General features: G+C 41.4%; 1 protein-coding gene across 1 annotated transcript; it reads right to left on the bottom strand.

Moving 5' to 3' along the window:
* Positions 1-17,448: 17,448 nt before the first annotated feature.
* LOC143127856 (zinc finger BED domain-containing protein 5-like) lies at positions 17,449-19,300 on the bottom strand. Its single transcript, XM_076289572.1, has 2 exons — positions 18,335-19,300; positions 17,449-17,457 (listed from the first exon to the last, which is right to left on the bottom strand). Exons 1-2 carry the CDS (start codon positions 19,298-19,300, stop codon positions 17,449-17,451), a joined length of 975 nt encoding a protein of 324 aa, XP_076145687.1.
* Between the last annotated feature and the right edge of the window lie 2,730 nt (positions 19,301-22,030).

Raw genomic sequence — 22,030 nt, 5'->3', positions numbered from 1 at the left:
ATTTAAATTAAATTAAATTAAACATAGAATATTCATCTGTGGCGGCCGATTTTTATTTCGTGGCGCCCCGCCACAGATTAGTCAATGTATGGGAAACACTGCTGTTGCGTATGTTACAAAAGATGTAAGATAGAGAGGAAAACTAAAATAGGTTGCAAGGCCCCAGAATGTAATGGTAAACGGTTTTGTTTTGTTAGTGAGCAGAATTGTTTTGTGGAGTATCATTCGGCTGAAGGCGACAAGTTTCGAGATTAGGTCTCTTGTGTCTAGTCATAGCACACCCAACCCCCTCTGTGTGTCTGTATGTCTCTGTCTGTCTCTCTCTCTGTTTATTCAGGCTACTGGCCTGTTCCTGTTGTACATACTGTAGTTCTTTGCGATTCATTGTTTCTTCCTCCACAGCTTTGTTGTTCTGTTCATGAGTTCAGCATAAATGTAAAATAATATAATTTGATATTTTGTATATAAGTGTTGTCAAATGATTCAATTACTTGTAAAGTTTTAAATTTTAATATATGTATATACCAATATGTTGTTTCGTCAGTGACGTCATCGAAATTGGCAGCGTTCTAATACTAACAATGTTTGTGAATATTAAGTTGAATTGCCTTAAGATAATTTCATTATTGTAACACCGGTTCAGCTTGCGCAGCCCTCTCTGTCCCGTCGGCTGCGTCGACCACGGCCACTCTAGTCCTGCACCGCTTCGCCGGAGTTCTAACCACCTGCAGTCTATCAACTAATTAGGCACTGGCTTTAAAATGACTCTGTCTCCCTTGCCTCAGCGTGAGGTATTGTTTCTGTTGGAATTTACTAAGCCGTGAGATTATATCAGTATTGCGAGATTTATGACGTTATTGTTCTTTGACCTTGTTCTGTACCCCGACTTTGATTCTTGGACCTGCGATTTTGGATTATTTGCCTTACCTGTGAAACCGTGTATGAACTGGATTGAGTACCTTCTGACCCCGACTCTTGGACTTGTGTTATTTGGATTGTTAGCCCTTTACCTTTGAAACTCTCCCTCATATTCATCACAATTATGCAATCTTGTTATCCATGTCCTGAGCTTTGTTATTGTGGTGTCTTCTTACTCTTATAGTTCTAATAGTTACTGCTTGTTTGTAAATGTTTACGTGATATACTTGGGTTCCTAGTGATTTAATGAAATTGATACATTTCTTAATAAAATGAAAACAATTTTTCCCCTTTAGAACATGTCTAACATATGTCAGTGTCTTTTATCTATTCTTGTTTTTGTAGCAGAATGATACACAGGGAGAAGCACTCACCATCAACTAGTCTTTACTTCACATTTAGTCTTTCCTCCCTCACAAATGTTATTGGTTCTTAAGAGTATAGTATAACATACCATATTTAGCTATGTAATATACTTAGATGGTTAAATAAACTTATTTTGTCACATGACCAATATATCTGTGTATTTGGGGTTGAATTTTAAATCAGAATGAAAACATTCTACTCTTTAAAAATTCTACTCGTTACTGCAACTTGCAGTTATGAGTAAATTGATCATAACTTTTGAACCAAAGGTGATAAATTGATTCTGAGAGCACAACATTGTCTATCTTTCATACACTATATCCACGATAGATATTAGGTTAAACATAAGATTTATCTTGACACATTGATGTTTTCGTGTTTTTTTAATGTTGAATTTTTGAAGGTATTGTTTTAAAACAATGTGTGTTATGCTCAAAGTTATTAACTATGATGTATATTATTTTAAAGGGCTAGTTCTCCTGATTACAATAGTGGTAATATTATATCTCTGCCATGTAGCATGGCCACACAATAAGCCTTTTTATGTCACGAGGGTATCAAGTATGAAAAAACTGAATGTTTTGTGCCATCTGCAAAGGTCTAATAAATGTACCATAACTTTTGAACAAAAGGTGACAGATTGATTCTGTTTTTTTCACTGAGTAGAAGACAAAATTGTGAATATCCCATACACTCTAGGTTTTTCTCTATCTACAACAGAAATTGGGGGAAACATGAGATTAATCTGGTCAAACTGATATTTTTGTGTGTTTTGGGGTTGAATTTTGAAGATATTTTATTTTTTAAATATGTGTTCTTCTCAAACGTATTAATTATATTTTATACCATTTGAAAGGCCTATCTCTCCTGATTTCAATGGTGGGTATATTGTATCTCTGTCATGTAGTACAATCATACAATAAGCCTTTTTGTGCCATATGGCCATCGAGTATGAATTAATGGAATGTTCGGCACAGTCTGCAAAGGGTTAAGGAGACTAGTCAACGTGAGTAGCAGGGTCACCCAATTAGAGGTCTGCGCGGGACTGATTTTTCAGTCCCGCTCCCGCAATATTCTGTCCCGCTCCTGCCCGCTCCCGCATAAATTCCCGCTGGCTTTCAAAAGTTGTCCCGCGCCGCACTCTTTAGCGCCAGGACCCGCGGGTTTACCGCGGGAGTGCAGACCTCTACACCCAATCTATCAGCTTTTTTTCTGCTCGTCGTTCTATTGTGACATCAATGGAACCCTGCAAAATCATTATTTGATTCGTCAACAGCTCTTTTTCGCATGCGAAATTTCGCATGAAATGAGAACGAATTTCGTCCTCGGTGTGTACAGACTAATATGAATGCATGTGTTTAATAGGCTGCGTAATTTCGTGCGAATATTTCGTCCGAAAAATCGGACTCGGTGTGTACGGGCCTTAAGTCTTCACACGAGGACGGCTGCACACAAGCGCTGACGCTCCAGCTCAATAACCACTTTAAATGCTAGTCCTAATTGATAACACGGAAAACCACCTCCTCTAAAAACTCACGACACCAAGGCCAGTCTAAGCGCAATTAAACAGACAGCCGTAATGAAAACAATATCAACTACCACTAGGGCTAATAACTAGTTTACCAACCTAATTAAAATGGCTACATTTGTTTAAGGGATTAAATGGTACGGTGAAAGTGTTATTATTGCTACATGGTATAGGGCTAAAGCAGCTGGGGTTAAGGTACATTTTCACAGGCTACCTTTGACAAGAAACCCAGTCCTCAACTCATGGCTAGCTGCCTTAAAGCTGGCTAGCCCTCCGACAACTCCTGGATTTCAAGTCTGTAGCGAGCATTTTTACCAACAGACTATTTAGAGAGCTCAGACATCCCAACCTGCAAAAAGCTATTTCAGGGAGGTACCCCCCCCCCCCAAAAAATAAAAATAAATAAATAAATAAATAAATAAATAATAAATAAGAATACCTTCTTAGATACTGAAATAGTGATGAATAGCCTGTGTTTGTAAATTAATTGTCTCTACTCAGCACACCAAATAAGGCCTATTAGAAATTGTGGTAGTTTGGTCTTTATGTAGCCTTGGCAAATAGCCATAGGCTAGTCCTGAATAATATGCACATGAAATGACACTTGTTCACCTCAACATGTCTTTTGTAATCATTTAACCTGCCATGGGCAATGCTAAAGTCACTGTTACAAACAGTGCAGCATGCAAGACTCGTTATTTTGAACTCTTATGAGACACGGGTACACTTTCGTGTAGTCTGATGTGAAATGGGTGTTAAATGTTCCTTTTTGGGGGGCACTCTGCCTCTGCCATGACGCTCCTGTTCCTACTGAACTGAACTGAAACAGGCCAATCAGGATGCTCTCTGTTTTGAACAGGCTCACATACACTACCCCTCTCCATCCCCGTCGTGTGCGCGCTACACTCAGATGCACACACGATTTGAAGTTTCGGTCTCGTGTGCGCGCTCTTGCTCACTCGCTCTAGATTCCGGGAGATTTTATCTAATTTGCGGGCATCAGGGAGCCGTTATCAATATGCGGGAGACTCCCGGAACTTCCGGGAGACTTGGGATGTCTGAGAGCTGTACTTTCAACACAACAGGGTCACTGTTGAGGGTTAAGTATGACAGACTCAAATCTGAGGCCATTCCATCAGTGTTTGACTTTTCAGGCTATAGTACAGGGCAGACAGATAGACCAACGGGAAGTAACACCACCAATACTATCTGTCGCAGAGACAGGACGCTGAAACGCTTACGTTAGGCAGAGGAGAGAGAGGTATGTTGTGACATCAAACTGTTATCCAGCATGTCTACTAGGCAAAGGGCTGGATGTAACGATGTTGTCAAATACACAAAACATACATACATATTCACATACACACACAAATAAGTTTATAGTGTTCAACAAACATGAGACACACTGTGTAGTCAGACACGTCTGTCCCTCACAGGGTCAAATGCGTATGCCATGGCATTAAAATTACTCATTTTCCTGAGTGTGTAATATGCTGTAGCTGTTGTCTATAGACCTTCTCAGATTCTACCATGCCAGTGACGTCATCGAAATTGGCAGCGTTCTAATACTAACAAATGCATTTTTTGTGTTGCTTAAAAAAGCTATGTAAAAAGCCATTCACATTTTTAGTGTAATTTATATTTAATTGTGATAACCAACAAGTTATCAACGTTGACTCTTTCAGCTCAGTTCATCTTTAAATATTTACCTTACATTTGCTAGGTAGTTTCAAGTATTTTATTGTCATGTAGTAAGACATTGATGTAAACTATAATCTTAATAGTATCTTATAGAGAGGGTACACGAGCTAAGGACATTTTGGGAAACAATGTTCATTTACTGTAGCCTGGAAAATCCAGACCCTGATAATCTAGAAAGATTAAGGGTCTGGCAAAGAACAATGTAATGGTCCAACTCGAGGGGTGGCAACAAGAATGCATTTAAAAATCTCACTGCGCGCAATTGGATAACAATAGACCATGTTTACCCAGCTAACACAAAACCAAATGGCAACGTTGCCATTTGGTCATGGCGACATTACTTTCTGGCAACATTGCCACAACGTTGCCTGCAGGAAGTTGCCATTAAGTAAACAAATTACGTTGCCGCAACATAGTGGCTTGGTAATTTTGATAACGTTGCCTCTTGGTAGTGTAAGTGACGTTGCCACAACGTTGCCTACAGGAAGTTGCCATTAAGTAAACAAATTACGTTGCCGCAACATAGTGGCTTGGTCATTTTGATAACATTGCCTCTTGGTAGTGTAAGTGATGTTGCCACAACGTTGCCTACAGGAAGTTGCCATTAAAGGAATACGCCACCCCTAGGTGAAATTTGGTCTCTCCCTGCAGTCCCTAGAGTTGGATGAGTGAGCCAAAGCGTTTTATAGCCGACCCAGCCATTGTCCTAATCTAGAAACGGCCCGGTTAGCTTTACCTTAGCGTAGTCGCTGTAATCCAGCACTGCCAGCTAGCATGTCGTTGCAAAAGTGAATCAAATAACAAATAATCAAATAAATAAAAGGGATTTACTAGACCAATTTAGATTTGGAACTATTTTCGGGCATAGCACCGGCAAAGCACCGCTGCCAGGCGCAAAGACATCACGCAGCATCTGTAAACCCTCAACTTCCGGCAATACACCAGCGTGACTACCAAGTTCTCTGCTACTAGGCTGACACTGACAGGTGGGCTTTCTCTATGAGTTCTAATGGCGATGAATATGGAAGATTACACGATAGACGAAGATGATGACTTTGACTACCAAGATCCAAGACCCTACCTTTTCGAACCTGAGTTCACTGAAGAGGAGTTGCGAGCTTTGGATCTGGGAAGACAGGACGTTGGGACTGGTCAAGGCGAGTCGGATGAGCGAACGAGAGCAAACACAAACTGGTGGTATGAGTGTGGAGTGTGCCAACCCATGCCGACTGACAGGTAACGGTAAAAGGTAAAGTCGTCATATTGTCAATAGGGTGAAACGGCAGCCTAATGAAGTTATACAATAAAAGTGGAAGCGGCAATGTGAGTCGGACTAACGTTTCAGTTATAACGTTAGCAACGTATAACCTAAGGAAGGATAGAAATTATAGCCTACTTACAGGCATGGATGATGAACACTGTTATGCCTCTGTACTGAAAATGGATGGGACGGTCGTATCCATCAGATGTAACAGCATTTTCCTCGTAGCATACTGCATTTTCTCTTCGTAGTCCTCCGGTTTGAAATGCTCCTCGCAAACACGATACTGATTGATTTTATCCACTGGAGTTGTTGCAGGAATGCCGAGGGCAGCAAGCCAAAGATTTATTCGTTCCACTGGGTTTGGAATTCTGTGAAACATTATGTTTGTGTATGTCCTCTGCTTGTTACCGCAGCCCTTCACACAGCAAGTAGCCATTTTTCCCCAGTAGATGTGAAACCAAAGTCCTTCGGTGAAACTAACTTCAAAATACTAACGCTGGTGTATTGCTGGAAGTTGAGGGTTTTCAGATGCTGCGTGATGTCTTTGCGCCTGGCAGCGGTGCTTTGCCGGTGCTATGCCCGAAAATAGTTCCAAATCTAAATTGGTCTAGTAAATCCCTTTGTGTTAATTTGCATTGATATTTGTATTCGATGTGAATGTACAAGTTACGAAAAAATCTTGAGTTATTTGATTCACTTTTGCAACGACATGCTAGCTGGCAGCGCCGGATAACAGCGACTACGCTAAGCTAAAGCTAACCGGGCCGTTTCTAGATTAGGACAATGGCTGGGTCGGCTACAAAACGCTTTGGCTCACTCATCCAACTCTAGGGACTGCGGGGAGAGACCCAATTTCACCTAGGGGTGGCGTATTCCTTTAAGTAAACAAATTACGTTGCCGCAACATAGTGGCTTGGTAATTTGCTAACATTGCCACTTGCGCAATGTTGCGGCGACAGGTTGTGATCATGAAGACCTCAAAATTCAAAATTAGAACAATTGGACTTCTGCCTACCATACTCCATTGGCTGTCCAGCGCATTCCTCAATCCTAACGTTACTTCACTATTATTTGCACATTTACCTTTTTTTTTTGGTTGGTCTGTTTTTAAGGCACTCTTTAAGTTGTTTCAGTTCGGCCTGAGTTTGTGCTTGCTGTAACTCCACAGTAGCTTCCCCAGGGTTACCGTTATGGTACAATGTTGCAAGTTAATTTGATACAGTAAAGAATTATTGTGTCTGTATAAAAGAATTGCAATAATACACTGATGAGAGCACAAATGACAACATACTGCAATGTCATGAAGAATGGCCATGACGATTATTTTCCCTATCTTGATTGACTGTCTTGAGGTGGCTGAAACACCAATGCAAAACACCAATGCTGTGTTGGGCGGCAATGGGCGGCAAAAACATGGTGACGTACACAAAAGCAACAAATTTAAAAGAGTGCAATTTCTAGCTGATAATTTGCACAAATTGTTTTGGTCAACCTTACTTTGTTCAGATGACTGGGATCAGGCCGTCAGGAGGAACAAGAGGGCGGAGACACCCAACTGAAACAACTTGAAGAGCACCTTAAAAATAGGGATTTCACAAAAAAAATGGTAAATGAACAAATAATAGTGAAGTGATGTTAGGCTATAATGTACACATAAACTTTTTTTCATGAGTTCCCTGTTAGTGGGTCACGCTAGTAGTTAAGTTGTTAGAGAGATGAGCAGTCCATCTTCAAAGACCTAATTATTTTGGTTACCACCCCGAAAAAAAAAAAAACACCACCACCATGTGTAAAATACAACGCAAATACTTGCCTTAACCATGGTTGTGTCCTTTCCTTAGATTTCCCATCTGAGCCTGGTTGGTGGGTCCAATCCTGGGGAGTGTGTGATGAGGGTGTTGCGCTCTGTGGCCTCCAACTATGTGTGGAGCAGCTACAGCCTTAGGGGGAAAAAGGGGAAGATGCCACTGCTTGGCACAGCAGTGGGCAGTACCATTAAACGTAAGTCCAAATATGTGCAAACAAATCTCTTTCAGTGTCCCTGGCTGCTTTTTTGTCTTTGTATTGGAGGATGTTTGTTAATGGAATGCTTTCAGTGCATCACATCTATTTACTCATATATTGACTGTGCTCTCTTTAACAGAGGTACTTTATCTTTACTATATTTTGAATTTATTACCTGCTGTTGTTGCTGCTCAGGAGTTGAAGGGGACCAAAGACTTTCACTCTTGTGCTTTTGCTGAAATGCAACAACACTGAATTTGAATTAGACCTGATAGGGAATTAAATAGCCTAGTGCAAGACATGTTGACATCACACATCTGTACACATGTATCTTATGTATAGCTAAAGGCTATGTTTTTCTGGAGTATATTTTTGTATGATAACAAATTCGATCTTGTAGCTATGTGATTTTAACAGATTTTTAAGTCCTTTTGGCTACAGCAGAACAACACCGTGGATTACCAACCATTACCACTCTCATTCATACTATATTGTTTAATTGTCTGGATTCAGATGAAAGATAACTAATATACATGTGTTTTGGTTTGTAACATTAAAAAAAAAAAAACACTATATATTTTCTTAAAGCATATACCCTCTAGATGTCATTTAACTGTTTGTTTACTATGGCCGATGGCTTTTGCATTGGCAACAATGTAGGGGGTTTGACTTACATCTAGAGCAGTGGTTCCCAAACTTTTAACAGGCATGTACCCCCTGAGACATTATGATCTTTCGGAGTACCCCCAACACCACCAATTGTTAACAAGTTTTTTTTTAATATTTATTTGTATCACTTTTGTCGAGAATAGTGAATAGGATCCTAAACATATGATACAAATCTCATCAATAGTCAACATATGATAGGCCTACAAATGTGCTAAATATAATGATTTTAAATAGATCTGCACCTAATCTCACACACAATCGTCTTGTTGAATGCAGTGATCTTATCTGTTAGGTGCTTGTCTTTGCCTTGTAACTGGAGATTTAACTCATTGAGCTTTCCAAATATATCGCTAAGATAGGCCAGCTTAGTCAAGAAATGTTCATTAGTGAACGTGCTTGCAGATTCAAACATGCGCTCTTCCTCCAAGAAGAGGCGACTCGGAGCTCAAACACGCGACAGCACTTTACCTCGGGAAAGCCTTGCCTCACTGTGAAACAGTACAGCCTTTTGGTCAGCTCCCATCTCCTCTCAAAGTGCGGAGAATAGACACGCTTTTAAGGGCCGGGTCTTGATGAAATTCACCACTCTCACAACCTCGTTCAAAATCTCATTCAGGTTGGGACTAACTAAGCTGCCTTGACACGAGCGCTTCCCTATGAATAACACAGTGCGTCCATTGCGCATCGGGTGCTACCTGGGCCTAGGCTACAGATAAAAAAAAAAAATTAAAAAAACTCCTGTTTTTCACGTCAGTTCGCGCACCCCCTGGCATGTCTCCACAGTTTGAGAAACGCTGTTTTACCCTGTCTGTCTCCACTCTCGAATATTTTGTTAATGCGGATAAAATTTTTTGTGTGCAGTGCAAATGCGGAAGATAAGTTACGTGGGATAGAGAAAACGTTTGACATTTTTTTCACGTACCCCCTGAAATCAGTCCACGTACCCCTGGGGTTACGCGTACCCCAGTTTGACAACCGTGGATCTAGAGGGTATGCTTTCAGGAAACACAGTTTTGGTGAGTTTATTCAGTTTTCTTTCTACAAACCAAAATGTGTTAGCTGTGCACTTTTATTTGAATCCATACAATCCCTTTCATTTTTAATGAGAAGGCTACTTGAGAGGCTGTTGACAAAGCAACAAGTTCCAACTTACTATCACACAAAAATATACTCCAGAGATAAATAGCTTGGGTGGGGGGGTGTAGTGAGAATTTGCTACCCGAGTGTTGGTGACACGCCCATTTTTGGGCCTGTGCTGTGGTTCATGGACTAATATGCTTTCAGAAAAATAAAGTGACTAATTTGTCTGAAATTTCATCACAAATCCAATCTTATTACAGAGGCGATCATGAAATGGAAGCCAGGGCTGGGAGAGAAGGACGTGGAGCTGCTGATAGTGGAGGTCCTAAAACATGCCCCTGCAGCCCACTCCAAAAGTTTAAAGGTGAGTTTAAACGAGAGAGGCATAAATATCCCTCCAAATCAATTAAAAGAACATGCCGACTATTAGGGAACTGGCTATACTTGCACGAAAGGCTCTAATAGCCTACATTTCTTTTCCGGTGGAGCCAGGTGTGTTTGAACCTGCCGCTATTGTTAACCCTCTAACCGCCCATGTCGCAATATTGCGACAAGCGTCATTACTGAATAAAACAGACGATTTACTTGAGTACGGTGTAAAATCTCATTTGTACTCTTTACCACTAGATGGCAGACACCCAGAGCTTCGATTCAAGACTACACTTATCTCATGTTCCAATGAAAAATTTTCGAGGAAGTAGAGACGAAAGTGTGGGTTCATGCTCAAACGCGGAAGTGGTTTTTCGCATTGAATTCCATTGTTTTCGGGTAGATTGAAGCTAAAAAAAATGCCGAAACAAATGTTTTTGACTAAGCAAGTGTTGGTTCAGCTAGGGGTATATGCCGATTCTGATTCTGAAGGTGAAAATCTACCTTTAGGGAATGACGATCGGCCAAGGGCAAATAATGACGGCGCGACCGGCGATGCTGCCATGCGTTGCGACGAAAGTGTACACCAAGCACAACACGATGTTCGTTTTTACCCTTTGCCCAATAGAGGTGGGGGTGACAGGGGTAATCGTGGTCGTAGTGTCAGTAGGAGAACAGGTGTACGTGGTAGAGGCAGCAGGGGTGGTCAAAATAGGGATGGGATTTCACGTGATAGAGACAGGGGTGGTCGAAATAGGGCTGGGATTTCACATGGTAGAGGCATCAGGGGTGGGCAAATTAGTGATGATAGTGATGGTTGGATTCATTTGGGAAATGAGGAGGTGTTTCAGGAATGGATCAAGCACTTTGATGAGCCTGTTGGATATCAAGGAGTCAGAAATGTATCCAATGATAACCCCCTAGATTTTCTGTCCCTGTTTCTGACAGATGATTTCTGGAACCTAATAACAATTGAAACAAACAGGTATGCCAATCAGTACTTAGACTCTCAACAGCTAAAACCCCAATCCAGGTTTCATGGGTGGTATGATGTTTCTGTCCCTGAGATGAAGGCCTTCCTGTCACTGCATTTGTGCATGGGACTGGTAGAAAAATCCGCGATAGCGATTATACACCTGGCTTTGGGACGATAATGACAAGGAACAGATTTGAAATGATCCTGTCTTTCCTCCATTTTGCTGACAACAGAGAGTATGTTGGGCGGGGTCAACCAGGTCATGATAGACTGTTCAAGGTGCGTCCCATAATAAACCTGATCATTCCACGCTTTTCAGATGTTTATGGTCCACACAAAGAACTCTCTCTAGATGAGATGACCATAGCGTTCAAGGGAAGGTCAACGTTGAGACAGTACAACCCCAATAAGCCAGACAAATATGGCTTCAAAGCATTTGTTTTGAGTGAGTCTGGCTCTGGTTATGTTTTGCAATGGTCCATGTACACTGGACACAATTCAGATGATGACGTTGATCATTTAGGTGCCACCCACCTTATTGTTCGTCAACTTATGGCCCCATACACAGGGAAAGGGCATGCAGTGTACATGGACAGTTACTACACATCACCAGCCATAGCAAACGAACTAGCAGCTCATGACACAGGTTTGTGTGGGACAGTGAGCAGCAACAGGCGAGGTATGCCAAGGGGCCTGAAACCATCTGAGTTGCCTATGAAAAAAGGAGATGACCCTGTGTTCATGAGACATGGCAAACTGTTGGCTTGTGCGTGGCATGACACAAAACGTCTCACTATGCTGTCGTCTTTGCATGGGAACTCGTGTGTTCAGAAAAGAATTAGGACTAAACACACAGCAACAGGTTTCCGAGACATAAACAGACCTGTGTGTGTGGACAGGTACAACAGCTTTATGGGAGGAGTAGATACAGCTGATCAGAGGATGAAAACCTACCTCTTTCCACACCGATCTAGGAAATGGTACAACCGCATCTTCAATGCGGTTCTAAGCATCAGTGTGGTCAACTCCCACATAATTTACAGCAGGTGTACTCCTGGTCCACACAAGCCACTGAAGGCCTTCATTCAGGATATCATTACTGTTTTACTATAGGGGTATTCAAAAAAGGAAAGCAAAAAAGGAGGAAGGCCTTCAGCACAGGGGGTAGAAATGCCATTGAGGCTAACGGAACGACACTGGCTCCAAGATGCTGTTGACCGCCCAGATTGTGCAGTTTGCTCAGATCGCACCCGCCCTAAAGGTCGCCACCAGACAAAGTACAGATGCAGTCAGTGTGGGATAGGTCTGTGTGCTGTGCCTTGCAATGAGCGGTACCACACTCTAAAGAACTACAAACAATGTCACCTGGATAGATAGATTGGTTTCTGCAACAAAAACACTTTTACTATTACTAGTTCTGGTATAGCTTTTAGTGTTACTTCACTACTTTTGGTTTACATTTTCCTGTTTACCTGTTCATTTGTTATGTGGATACAAAAAAAAACTTCAAATATGTATAAATTGCATAATTATACTGTATATAGCCGCCAGAGCCGCCCAGTGTTGTCAGATTAGATGAGAAAATTTACTCCCCTCAAAAACTTTGGGTCATGCTCAACATTTTTCTAATATACATTAGGCCTTTATCTCTAATCACTTTCAAGCCACAGCCTCTTGAAATCGTGATGTCAAAATCATCATTGTTTGAGAAAAAAAAAAAAAAAAAAAAACCTCTTATGGTACAGCAGTAGCTATAGTTATAGTCCACTACTGTTGGTTTACTTGTTCCTGTTTCCTTGTTCAGCTGTTATGTAGATAAAATGTAAAAAAAAAAACACAAAAAAATATGTTTAGTGTCTGCTAAATTCCATAACCATAACATCCAGTATTTACTGAAAGTTGCGGAATTCTATGTGGCCGCCACCCAGTGATGTCATAATATGCAAATTAGATGGGTAAATTTACTCCTCATAAACTTTGGGTCATACTCAAGATTTTTCTCATTTACATTTTCCCTGTATTTCAAATCACTTTCAAGCCACAGCCTTTTGAAATCTTGATGTCAAAATCCAGTGTTTTTAAAAAAAAAAACCTGGCGGTTAAAGGGTTAATGTAATTAGTGTCTACGGACCCGGTTGGGTGTTGCACCTAGTAAATCAGCATGTTACGATTAAGGATTTATGCGTGTGTTCAAATTTATATTATTGGGCAAACAAGATATTCAGTGTTGGAGTGTAAGATGCCGTTACAAGACAGTTAACGCTCCACCTGAAACAAACGAATGCACTGAGAGCTTTTTGTGCAAATCCATTATCATATTTTTGTACACCACCTCAAAATGATATGCGGATCCATGCCCTACTTTTTAAGCTTGTTCACAAGACGTGGTTACTTGTCTTCGTCTTCAAGCCAAACAAGGCTAACCTTTGGCGGCTCGACACCAATTCTAAGCGAGACATCTTTGTGCAACAAGCTAGGCTACAACACTCGCAACAATGAAGCTGATAGCCTAGCCAAAAACGCATGAAATCATGTTTCACTAGCATTACAGCTATAGCAGCAATATACTGTAGGCCTACAGTTTTAGCAGCAACATGCTGGTGGATCAACACAAGATGATATCTCCATGTTAATAAAGTAGGCTAACTGTGAGACATCATATATTAAATGTGCATACTGGATCATACCGCGACCATTTTTCACTCTCGCGTTCTATCAACGCATTTACAATCCTCAATAATGCTTCTAACAAACACAGACTGATAACGAACTAAACTTTACAAAGGAGCAGTATCAATACTTACGGGTGGGCTATCTGAACGCACAAAATTATAATATTTAAGACAGAAACACCATCCGCATCTCGCCTGCTATTCCCGCGAGTTGATAGCCTACCGTCGGCACATCCTCACACTCTGATCTAGGCTAGAAGTGCAAGGGCGAAGGAATGACCCAGCAGCAGCAAAGATTCTAGCGTAACCAGCAATTGGCATATCCTATTTAAGTTTTGACTAAATGTAAAATAACTTTTGACTGAATGTAAAATGAATATAAATGCACTTACCTGTTCTCTTTTATTTGTTCTTCACAGGGTCGGATGGAACGGCAGGTGGAAGACCATCCGCAAAATTGATTTTTTTTAATAAAATATAATAAATTGATATTTGTTAGTGTACAGCTGTCTTTTCTTTTGAATAGGCTCAACATTAGCAACAGCCATCAGTCAAAATGCAGGTAAAACATGAATGTGGCTTGTCTAGGCTATCTCAACTAGATTTTGTGGGTTCTATTAAGGGCAAATGAGAACTCTCATAACTCTGACCGCACCTGCTTCGCTGCGTGGCAGTAATAATAAATTGATATTTGTTAGTACAGTTGTCTTGAATAGGCTTGGGGTCAACATTAGCAACAGCCACTAGCCAAATGCAGGTATATGAATGTGGCTTGTCTATTTTCAGACAACTAGATTTTGTGGATTCTATAAAGGGCAAATGAGGACTGCACATGCAGATCCGCCTTAACGTGCTGGCGACATTATGGCAACCTTTTTCAAGAAGGTTGCTACAATGTCGCCAGTATGTCTTTTGGTTGCCGCGACGTGGCGGTTACTTGGTGGTTACTTACGAGAAACGTTGCCAAGATATTTTGCGGCAACGTAATCGTGTCTTTTACCCGCACGTATCGGCAACGTTACAACTTATGTTGCGGCAACGTATGTTTGGTCATAAAGTTACGTAACCGCCACGTAACGGCGACGTAACTGCGTTAGCTGGGTACTCTGAATGATTTCGGACTTCGACGCAATCGGATAACACTACGACCAATATGTACTGTCCTCCAACGTTGCAGCGCTGTCTTCATCAGTTTAGCTGGTTCCCCGGAAAGTTGGGGTAAAAGTAACGTGCATCATTGCTCTTTGCCAGAGTGTCTCGCAGAGACAATTCCATTGGATTTCCAGGGTACATTTACTGGTGACACTTTGTACTATAGGAGGAGTCCACTTTGTGCGAGCCCGCATGGAAAGAAAAGTAAAGCAACAATTTTATTGGCTAAATTTAAAAGAGGACGTAGACAGTTGGGTAAGAAAAACGTCTTATTGCAAAACAATGCACAGTCATGAACCAGGCCTAAAGGTAAATTATCTTGTTCTTTTCAGATCAGCACCTGTAATGTCGTGCCGACAATTTGAAAAAGTGAAGACCTAGGCTCCAGAATTGAAGCCCATCAAGCCAGTGACTCCTGGCACATGATTGGTAGAACAAAAACAATGTTTGATGTCACCTCCACTGAATGGCCAGCAAATATATCTGTGTCATGATAGCAATAATTTTACGGTTAAAATTAATAATAATTTAATTTCTAGACTAGTTTCAGTTGGCCATGTGGCCCTTCTTGGTTTAAAACAAAGACACCCTCCCGTCCCCCAATGAAATGCTAATGTACTGGTTCTAAGGGCTATCAGGTCCACAAGACAAAGGATGATACCTTGATATAATGTATCCATGTTTCATGAAATGTAAATATATTCATGTTTGGTATCATTGTAAGTCTCAGTACAAGGATTGTAATGATATGATTGTGAGAATGTTTGGAACATTCTATAAGTGTATAAGTCAGTGTTTCTCAAACTTTTTCAGACCAAGGACCACTTTATCATAAAAAAAAAAATCGCGGACCACCTAGCCCGCGGGACAGTCAAAAACCTAAAAAAAAAACCTTCTTAAACAGCCTATATTATGAACTCATTTGTAATAATTAGTTACTACGTTACTACCAAAATTACCACCAAAGACCTTGAACATGATTTATGTGAGCTGAATTTCTGTTAAGGTTCAGATTAAACATGAACAGACCTATTGCCTTTGGTTGTGATGTGATGAATAAAACGTGAATCGGTGGGCAGATGAAGAGGATTTATTTGAAAAAACAAATGCTCACAGTGAACATAAATGCTCACTGTCATTAGCAATAGTAGAGTTGAACTCATTGTGAACTAGTTCAAAATTAAAGGAGTTAGCTATGAAGGTGAATAGCCTTTTCATTTTGAATCTGAATGAAACTTTGCACTGCTAATAAAAGAACACATTGCAAATAAGCATAATAGCTTTACAAATAGCAATCAACGCACCCATCGTTGTCTAATTTTTAATGGGATGAATGGTGCTGCTTATGAAGCATCATTGACTCAATGTCTGGCTCCAAACTGGAGAGTTTCAATCTCATACTGGGGGCTACATTGATCCTGTTGCGCTGCTTTGTTTTTAAACCAACCAGTGTGGAAAATCCAACTTCACAGTTGTAGGTGGTTGAAAACGGCATTAACGGTTTTAAAGCAGACTCAGCCAGCTCAGGATGTTCAGGTTGGAGATGGACCCAGAAGTCTGCCAAGCATTTTTCTCTAAATGCCATCCTGAGTGCCCCATCTGATGCAATGTCCACAAGACTGTCAACCTCCCGTGCTGATAGTTTGGAACTGACACGCTCAATGTGAGATTTGTCTCCAAATGGATTTCTGATCCACTCAAAGTCCCCATCTAATTCTGGAAAGTATCTTCCCAAGTCTGTGTGAAGGCCTTGCAGATGTTCTTTGAAGGCTGCAACGGTGTTGCCATCCAGGACCTCTTCGGCTGCGAGGAGAAAATCCGCTAGAGTTGGGAAACAGTAAAATTCCTGGCGATCAAGACGGACACACCACAACTCCATTTTGATGCGTGCAGCTTTAATTTTGTCCTGCACAGTAAAGATCGTGACTGCTTTTCCCTGCAGTGCTAAATTCAGGGTATTGAGAGTGCTGAACACATCGGCAAGGTAGGCTAATTTTGCGAGCCATTGAAAATCATGCATTCTGTCATGAAGTTCATTTTGATGCAGAAATAACCGGACCTCATCGCGCAGTTCAAAGAGACGGGTGAGAACTTTCCCACGCGATAACCAGCGAACTTCAGTGTGAAAAAGAAGTTTTGTGTGCTCGCTCCCCATTTCTTCACACAGAACTTTAAAAAGACGTGTGTTCAGTGTGTAACCCAGGCTACTATTTGAGGTAAAAAGACCAGACTACGCCACTTAAGGCCCCGCCCCTTAAGACTTGTTTTAGTGTAGAGAACTCCCACACAGGTACAGTTGTATGAAACAGAAAGACAAAAGACTGATATTCCAGTGACTGGGCAATGTTTATTTAGAAAAAAACAGGATTATATTAAAACACTTCAGCAAGATAAATTCATCAATAGCAATCACTTTATTCCAGTATGAAAAGATAAAAACAAGGTCTCACAACAATAAGCAGCAAGCAATAGTAAAGGCTGAAGTACTGGCGGTCTCATATAATAAGCAACGCTAAGCAACAATTAGTTTAACAGCCAACGAGAGTGGTTACCTGGATGTAGGGAGAATGGGGGAAGTTCAACACAGCAACCACGCCACGTGCTCCAATATCTGAAATGTGTCACACACACACATAGGCTACACAGCAAACTACAAAATAGAATGGGGGTGCTCATTAGCTCTATGCCTAGTTCACCTCATGCAGTGCAGGAAAAGGAACAACCCAGCATCCCAACACCAGTACCATGTTCACAGGCTCTGTTAACACAAAGAGAGAGAGAATAGAGATGACACTAGCCTAATGCAACCAAGAACTTGGACCGCCAGTACCCAAGCTGAATGCAGATAGAATCCTATGCAGAGAAACAACAATCATTGCCCAATCATTGTTTTAGCATCACAGGTAAAGACGCACATCCATAACTGACAAAGAAACTAAATAAAATTAAACAAACAGAAACAGGCAAAACAGCAATGGCAACTCCTGAAACACACAGCCAAACAGATTAGTACAGCACAGCCTCAATACATCAGAATCAACATGTTAATCATGTATAGTGCATGCCACTCAAGAACCAGTTCGCCATACTTGCATTTCCGTACCTACATTTAACATCCGCACAGCACACGCACATATGTAGCCCCTCTCGGAATAACAGCAAGTCGTTATCAATGTCCGTGAACGCTCACGCAGAAGCTGAACACCGCAGAGGATACCCGCAACTGTAGGGAAGTACAATGCAGTTAGGTTACGTTATAAAAAGGTAATCTTAATACACAAACAGACCAACCTTGCCGGGATCTCCATTAAATCCCCACAGCTCGGAGTAAAGTGGAAAGACAGAACACGCAGCCCTGTTACGGCTGCTTCCTGGTTTTATTGTGTGTGGCTGCAATTACTCTAATCAGTGTAAGTGTCGTCAGGTGTGTGTAGCAGGAAGCTTAGATCTTACTAGGCCAAAATGTAAACACGGGCGCCCCGGAAGTAAACAAAGTTTTAAGGTTATGGCAACTTGACCAGTGAGTGACATAAACCACATCACTCACAGGTTACAAGTGCTTTGCTTTTAATTGAATTAACTATTTTAACGGACTCGTCCAATACTGTTTTAAGACATGGTGGCAGTTTTTTCACTGCCAGTTGCTCTCTATGGATGCAGCAGTGCGTTGATGCGGCAGAAGGAGCAACAGCGCGTACACGCGCAACCAGGCCCTTGTGTTTTGCTGTCATCGCCGCTGCACCGTCAGTGCAAACGCCAACACATCTCTTCCAATCAATGTTATTCTGCACAATGAAGGTATTTAGCGACTCAAAAATCGCTTCTCCTGTGGTGTTGGTTGGTAGGGACTGGCAGAAAAGAAAATCATCCACCACAGCACCAGCATGTATATATCTCACAAAACAGAGAAGAATAGCCTCATTACCAATGTCCGTGGACTCGTCCAGCTGCAGAGAAAACAGATGACTCTGGCGTAGACGCGTCACCAGCTGATCTTGGACATTTTCAGCCATGGATGTTATTCGGCGCTGGACTGTGTCATTGGACAGAGTAAGTTCATCACTTGCTTTCTCCCCCAGTATGATGTTGGCCATAACCTTCGCAGCTGGTTTAACTAAAGTCTCACCTATTGAATGAGGTTTGCCAGCTTTCGCGATCAGTAGGGAGACCTTGTATGAGGCTTCGGTAGCCTTCGCATTTTCCCCAGGCACAAAAAAATGCGTGGCTTCCTTTCTCATGTGTCGCTCAAGCTCTTCACATTTTCTCTCAAAAAATGCCACAGGTTTGCAGATGTAATCTTTGTGTTTTGTCTCTAAATGCCGCTTGAGTTTAGCAGGTTTCATTGCTTCATTGGCCAATATGTCATAGCACAGAACACAATGCGGCTTTGGATCTTCAGCATCTCCAGTCCAGAAAAATCCAAATTTTATGTAGTCACTATGGTATTTACGTTTAACTTTTGCACACGATGTTCCACTATGTTGTGCTAGGTCCTGCTGCAAGCTAGGCCTACCCTGGGACTCGATGTTCACCTCGTCACTTACGTTGGATGTTTCTTCAGCTTTTCTTTTAACTGACCCCGTCTTCAGCCACCGATCCATTTGTCTTATTGTTAGTAGGCTAGGCGTATACCATTTTAAGTCACTCGTAACGTTAAAGTTCTAGTTCTATGTTTCTTTCTTTGATAGACTATTTTGTGGAGCCTAACTAGTTAACCTAAGATACACAGGGCAACTTTTTGGGCAATGTTGGCGGGAAATCGGGCAACATAATTTCTATTAGGACGATTTGGATACTTAGTTTTTAAAGTAAAACAAGTATTCAACACTTATTGTTTGGAAGTCAGGTGGGGTTGATTTTCAAACACACAATATACAATATAACTTTTTTTTTTATGACATCCTCCCGCGGACCACTTGGGGGAGCTACTTTGAGAATCACTGGTATAAGTGGGGCAACCGTGGCCTACTGGTTAGAACTTCGGACCTGTAACCGGAGGGTTGCCGGTTCGAACCCCGACCAGTAGGCACGGCTGAAGTGCCTAACCCCTCACTGCTCCTCGCCGCTGTTGATGCAGGCAGCTCACTGTGCCGGGATTAGTGTGTGCTTCACCTCACTGTGTGTGTGTGTGTGCGCTGTGTGTGTTTCACTAATTCATGGATTGGGATAAATGCAGAGACCAAATTTCCCTCACAGGATCAAAAGAGTATATATAAATAAATAAATAAGTGATATTTCTGATATATAAGATATCTCTCCTCATGCTATTCAGATAGGTGTGAAGTGGGTGTGAGTAGGTGTGTATGATGCCAAGTGGAGAACCAATCACGTGGGATTGTTTGCCGCCAAAATTCTCCTTTGTTTAACCCATTCAAAAGTAACTAAACTGCAATGTTTGTCAGACGGAGACTAAGATTAGAACATGGAGAACTGAAAGAGAGAGAGGTTGATCCAACACGAGAGGCCTCCATAGATCATTTTTTACCCTCTCTGCCTGTAACAGAATAAACCTGATTCCTGAGTTTTCCTGAAGTTTGCCAGTCTAAGATTAATATTAAGTAATTATTCACCACAATTACTTTCAGTCATGTAAAGTCTCACACAAGAGCCTTTGTTAATACAATAATAATAATGTTTTGCCCGTCTGTCTCAAACAATTACAGTTGTTGATCTCATCGGACCATAGAGAAAGTACAGCAAGGGCAACAGTTTCTGCCTCACAGCCACAGATCTTTTCACCAAGAGATCCGCTGATGCGACTTCCCAGGTATGTATTCATATAGTTTAAGTTTTGCATTGTTATGCAAAAAGAAATTCATGTCCTACATTTTATGTTGTTGCTTTTGTCAAGGCTTTGATGGACATTTTTATGACTCATGATGTGACCCAGAGCTTATTTTAACAGACAGAGGGCGGGGGTTCTGCAATGAGGTGGTTTTCGATGTTGAGGCCTATGTTAAACCACGGGCAGGGACGCAGCGGTATTTGAGAAGGTAAGCAGGTGCACTGAGTGACAGGGTGGAGGACATCAGAGCCATGCTGCTCCAGCCCCAAACCTGGTTGGATGACAGTGCCATATGGCACTCCTGAGGGCACAATACCCACATGTTGGTGGCCTCCACTCCACAACCTCATTGGCTCTCCTCACCACAGTCCCTGCATCAACCCAGGGATTTGTGCAGATTGTTAATATTTGTACAGACCACTGGGTTACGGTAAGTAACATCGGATGCAAGGTAGGTACAGTTAACATCTTTGATTCTATAATTTAGACTTACTCTGGTGCCCAGATAACTTAGTGTTCCAGGGAAAACTGTTGTTCTGCAGTGGCCAGACATACAGAGGCAGAGGGGTTGCTCAGATTCTGGGCTGTTTGCCATGGCTAACGCTAGTCTCACTATCTGCAGAGGTGATCAGTAGGGCTGGGCGATAAAACGATAGCGATATATATCGCGATAGACATATCGATATCAATAAAAAATATGTTCAATAGAACATTCGATAATTAAACGCAACACACACGTTACATTGTTCAGAAATAAATATGCTAAATATCATTGCATTGTAGCTAGTATGTGCAACTCTACCAGAGTAGGCGATAGAAGTAGGCTTACCTTAACACAGACTCTCATTTAATTCTTGCCCCGTGCACTTTCTCCCTCTCAACAGACGCATCCCAGATAGCAAGCACACGTTGTCACAACGTTGCCATTGGTTGGCAGTGTCGGAGGTGGAATTTCAACGTTGAAACAATGTCACAACAACCGCAGCGCCTCAAGCAATTGTATATAGAATGTTGGTTTATAGAATGTTGGATTGTTCTGCGACAAGCTGCGTCAAACAAAAATATTTAGAGGATCTACAACGTTGAAACACAGTCACGCCAACGGCAGTCCACCGACTGGCTGCAACTGCAGCGAATGTCAACAACGCAAGATTTCGGGTTTTATTATTTATTATTATTATTTATTGCATTTGTGAGATAATTTTAGAAGTTTGTAAGACCTCTTAAAGGCCTCTTAAAACAAGAGGATTTACAACGTTGAAACACAGTCACGCCAACGGCAGTCCACCGACCGGCTGTTTGCAACTGCAGTGATTATCTTAAACGTGCTAATTACGTGATAAATTATAAAACAATCTTTTTTAATACTACAAAATAACATTTGCTAAATGAACCTTAACTTTTTCAGCCATAGGTGTGTAGATTATACATACCTGCTTCTGTTTGTAAGACTAGGATATTTGTTTTCCCACATGCAATCAAGAAAAGCAGTAGCCAACTTATTCCTATGACCAATAAGTAACTAAGTATACCCACAGAAGTCACT

This window comes from Alosa pseudoharengus, unplaced genomic scaffold, assembly GCF_046254945.1.
Source record: "Alosa pseudoharengus isolate Yale_2024_CS ecotype anadromous, Long Island Sound unplaced genomic scaffold, YU_APseudo_1.1 YU_APseudo_1.1_scf_17, whole genome shotgun sequence".
NCBI classification, from domain to species: Eukaryota; Metazoa; Chordata; class Actinopteri; order Clupeiformes; family Clupeidae; genus Alosa; species Alosa pseudoharengus.
This window is presented reverse-complemented; position numbering and strand designations above follow the sequence as displayed.

Coding starts and splice junctions, on each gene's coding strand:
- LOC143127856 (XM_076289572.1), bottom strand. CDS start 19,300: ATGGATCGGTGGCTGAAGACGGGGTCAGTTAAAAGAAAAGCTGAAGAA.